At 45.1% G+C, this 4,817-nt stretch overlaps 1 protein-coding gene across 1 annotated transcript in view; it reads right to left on the bottom strand.

The window, feature by feature from the left end:
- ALCAM (activated leukocyte cell adhesion molecule) overlaps positions 1-4,521 on the bottom strand; it is a 119,392-nt gene extending 114,871 nt beyond the window's left edge. The window contains exon 1 of the mRNA XM_042810113.1: positions 4,473-4,521. Coding sequence (XP_042666047.1) covers positions 4,473-4,482 — 10 coding nt within the window. The 5' untranslated portion in view covers positions 4,483-4,521. The remainder of the gene's footprint in view (positions 1-4,472) is intronic.
- Positions 4,522-4,817: the final 296 nt, after the last annotated feature.

Raw genomic sequence — 4,817 nt, 5'->3', positions numbered from 1 at the left:
AAAAAAAAAAAAAAAAAAAAAAAAAAAAAAAAAAAAAAAACACCAGCTCAACAGAAATAGGAGTTGTTTAATAAATAAATACTTATTTGCCTTTCTAGAGACAAGCAAGTATGATAAGGAATGAAATTTCATCTTAAGCTAGGCAGATATTCCTCTGCAGAGCCACCACCTTAGAGAAGTAGATTAACATCCTCTGGGGCTGGGCTGACTCTGATTTAGCCTGCACAACATGCATTGGGGAAAAAGAAAATCAAAACAAAACCAGGAAAGAAAGAAGGGATGGAAAGTTGATCTGATCACTGCCAGCTGCTGATTGTACTAGCTTCACTGTGATCTCTTCTTATATAAGAGATGAGATTCATTTTCAAGCATGTTAGAGACAGAAACATACAGCCTCCTTCAATATTCATACTGTTCTTAATAAGGAGAAGATACCAAGATAAAGAACATGTAGGTCAAAGCCTTGTCTTCAGGGAAGATAATTTCAAATCAAGGGGAGTGTTCAAATGAAATGATGTTCACTTTTCCCTGGAAAAAAATCATGCTCTGCTCAAGTCAATTCTAATTACCACCCCCCTACAGCATTTACAGTTCTTGGAAGATTCTCTCATTTGAGCATTGGTGCATGGAAGCAGAACTTTTTTTCTTCAAAGCAGAAGAGATCAGGAGAAATCAGCATGCTGCAACAGGTGCTCAATTCTCTCTTACAGGTGTGACATTACAGCTTATGTGTATTTCCAATTAAAAAAATTACATTATCAAAGTGAAAAAAAAAAAAAAGCTATCTGCTAAGAGGAACCTTGAGAAGCACTGAACAAAGAGATCATGGTTCTCATGTACAGTCTTAAAAGCCAGCCTACCCTGTTATGCAGTCTGCAGAACTGAATAAGACCATGAAAAAAAAAAAAGGAAAATGAAAAGAAAAAAGAAAACTCAGATTATCAGATTATTAGTGATATGAAAAACCAATTTCTACAGTCAGCATGGTAATGTAAAAGAGAAGCCTTCAAGTGTGAAACAGCACTGCAGAGCAAGTCTATCGGAGACCATTGTGCTTGCAGTCATACAGTGCGGCTCACAATCAGGAGAGACTGAATATGGAGCATCTACTGTTGGGAGACTCAGCTATGGGCTCAGTCTCTCAAGTGTTAACAGGTCTGAAGCACAAACAGACGGGCCTGGCACCCTCCATAGCTGTCTCCCTTCTTTCCAATCTTCTGTTTCACTACAGGCTCAATAATCAGACCAAAACCACTTTGACCAAAAAAAAAAAAAAAAAAAAAATACTCTACAAAAAGTCCCTGTGGTAGTATTGTAATAAAAATCCCATGATGGTGTAATGTGGTATGACTAGCAAGCACATTAAAGCTATTGCCACTACAGTAATCCTTAGTTTTAGATTTGTACCATGCATTACTAGGGAGGACATTATGGAAATCTGTGGTGAGCACTCAATAGCACAAGACTATAAACCACATTACAGAAGTAGAATATTTGTAAGAAAATTGAGAGGATATGTTTAACCTTATCACAAAAGTGTAATTTGCATTATGTAAAGTAATGGCATTTTCATTATTTTCCCCTTCATGTATCAGCCTGCACAGATACTTAGAGATTCAGTTCCCCAAAACCTCAGCTGGAAAAAAGCCAGCCAATAGTTTTATGCCTAGCAGTCTGGGAGCTGAAGCTATTTACCCTGGGATTACAGATTAGCACCCTAAATTACATTCTGTAAGGAAAATGGATGGACGTATAACTAAGAGTGTTGACTCTTGCACAGGTTGGGAAGTGGAAATAAGATATCTCAGAATTAAATCTGACTTACCACAGAGATATGTATTTCATGAACATCACAAAATGTATTTTTTCCAGTTAAAAAATTGATTGTTTGGTTCCCCTATGGAGCTGAAGAGCTTATTTTTCTCTGGACTGAAATTTCAGAAACGTATAGACCTGGATGATTGCTGCTGTTGCCCTCTGTGTGCCAGAAAACCAACAGAGGAGGGGCAGAACAGGAAAATGAGTTTCTAACAAATTCTTACAAAAGAACTTTAAAGAGGTTTTACAAAGAAGTAGCACTTCCCGAAACAAAAATCCTTTAACAACTTCTAGCTCACTTGTGAAGAAGTCTCTGGCATTGGACAACAGAAACACAGAAGATCGAAACAAAATATACATGGCACAGAGATCTCCTGACCTCAGTCTTAGAAAGCCTCATGAACTTCAGGTCTTAATACAGAAAATCAGTTTTCTTAGATCAGTGTCCTGCTAAATATACAAGGAAAAAGAAAAAAAAAGAAAAAGAAAAAGAAAAAAAAACCAACAACCATAGCTACCAGTGAGGACAAATTACTCACCCTGTGATTAAGAAGGCTCCATGTTGCCCTTTCATTACCATGACACAATTACCAATGTTTAGTAATACAATGCCAAATGAGACTCTGATCTTCAGAATTATTATAAACCAGAGACCAGGGAAGAGGGGGAAGCACCACAGTTAGCTCATGACTGAAAATGGACTTTCTTTCCACTTGCAGTCATCTTCCTAGAAGAGCCCAAGCATTTAACCGATATTCTCATTTACTCAATCATAGAGCTAGCCTCCCAGCCTCACACTTGGGCATAGACCACCTCATTTTTAAATAGAGCTCTTCTTAGGCAATATCTTCTGCAAAGAAAAGCTCAATATTTCTCATAGGAGTCCTCCACCAGGCTGAATATTGCCAGAGAGATCTATACCTATTGCACATCAACTTTTAATATGCTTTTAATAGCTCAGCCTGTGCTTGCCATATGCAAAGCTGAAATGGAACTCCCCAAAGCCAAGCATTGTGATAGTGATGTATCCAGAATTTGTGGTGAACGATGGTAAATTGGCACGACACAACTAAGATTGTAAGGAGTAAGGAATGTGAAATAGGCAGTAATGCCAAAAGCTTAACAAGTATTGTTTTTAACTATCTTTCCAGTCCTCCAGGGAATAGATTGAGAATGCAAGGCTTAAGTTACAAATTGGGCATTCCAGACATTTTCTGTAGGCTGGGAAGGTCTCTGATCTGAGGTGGGGCTGTGTTCTCCCCTCATGCATTTGTTCTGTCCGACCTTCTCATCGAGAACACAAGGAAGAAGAGCAGAGAACTACTCTGTAAATGCCGGATGGTTTACCTCCAAACTCTTTAAGCAATAGCTCATCAAATTCCATCTCTTTATAGACTTCCATCAGTGCAACCCTTAAGATAAATTATTTTTGTTATTTCAGATTTCCTTCAGTGGGCAAATGTGGACAGTCACAGCGAGTGAAATCAATTCTTATTTACGTTAGCAGAAAGTGGGACAGAACTCTCTACGGGGGACACATCTTGCTTCATCGCTGGGGTGCTTATCTCTCCGGATACTCCACATGCCTTCAGTATTTCATAACATGAAAAATCTTTTCCAAAGAGCTGCTCTATACCACAGAGATCGGCACTGACTGCAAACTCTGCTGCTGAGACATTTGTAAGCCTTACTGAGATTAGATGCTGTATTTGCCAGAGCAAAACCAGAGCAGAACAGACTAGTACAGTACTTACACTTCTATTCCTCTCGTATCTGTGTTGGAAGAATGGTTGGTTGTGTTTGGTGGCTTTTTTTAGGGTTTTTATGTTTGTTTTTTCGTTTTTTTCTTTTAGCTATTCTAATAGAAATTAAAGCTCGAGTTATGCCAGCAAGGTAAGGCTGCCACTTGTCTGAACTTAACTGAAGAACATACTAAGTAAGAGCGGTTATATCGCTGGTGAAAAGGGGCTCCTGAAGCGCTGTCCTTATCTCGCTGCTGCCTATAAGCGGTTAACCGAGGAGCGCGCAGCAGTGAGGCAAAAGCTGGCAATGAACGAACGCCAACTTCACAGCTCCTGAGAGCCCCGCGCTCCCGGCACACACGAGCAGAGCCTTTTCTTCAAAGCAATACAAACTACTGCCACAGGCTGACGCTCTTTCTACAGGAATAATGAGACGCTCTCCGTGCCGAATGCACAACTCCTCACTTCCCCAGCTTCTCCCTCTGACTTCACTTTCACGCTCAATATTTACAAAATAAAACCTACGAACGTCTGACGGCTGCAACGTTCCCAGCACCGGTGGGGGACGCGGCGCTCCCCGAGGCTTACAGCAGCCGCCAGTGCCACGGGACCCGCCCTCAGCAGCGCAGCGCTGCGCCCCGACCGCGCTCGGGACTGCGCGGCGTTGCGGGCAGAGCGGTCCCGGCTCTGTTCCCACCTCTCCCGCCTGCTTCCCGGTGGTTGCAGGCGCTACCGTGGGGCACGGCAGCTCGCTCTCCCGCAGCCCGCTTCCCCGCATCGGCCGCCGGGGTGAAGCGCTGAGCGCCGGGCGTTCCAGCTACGAGCGGACGGACGGACGGGAGCCCCGGGGGGCACGGCCACCTGCGGCCCCAGCCTCGCCCCCGACGAGTCCCTCGCGGAACGGGCTCTCACCTGGCGGCATGCAGAGGGCTGCGAGCAGCAGGCAGAGCAGCGGGCGGCGGCGGCAGGAGGCGCGGGCGGCGGCGGCGGGGGGCTCCATCATCCCGCCTGCCCGCGGCGGGACCGGGAGGCGGCGGGAAGACGGCGGCGGCAATCGGGGCTCTTCCCTCCGGCTGCGGAGCGCGGAGGCAACTTCTCTCGTCTTGCGGCCGTCTGCGGGCGCGGCAAGCGGCGGGGCGGCTGCTCTCCCTGTCGGCGCGCGGCGAGGAGCGACTCCGCACCGGAGCAGGTAGCGGCTTCCCTCTGGCAGCCGAGCGGCGCTCCAGGACTGAGAGCGGCGGCAGGGAGGCGGGGCCG

Source organism: Centrocercus urophasianus, unplaced genomic scaffold, assembly GCF_019232065.1.
Source record: "Centrocercus urophasianus isolate 14NV4802_14NV808 unplaced genomic scaffold, USGS_Curo_1.0 seq_12, whole genome shotgun sequence".
Lineage (NCBI taxonomy): Eukaryota > Metazoa > Chordata > Aves > Galliformes > Phasianidae > Centrocercus > Centrocercus urophasianus.
Note: the sequence above shows the minus strand (reverse complement) of the source record. Positions and strands in the feature narration are given on the sequence as shown.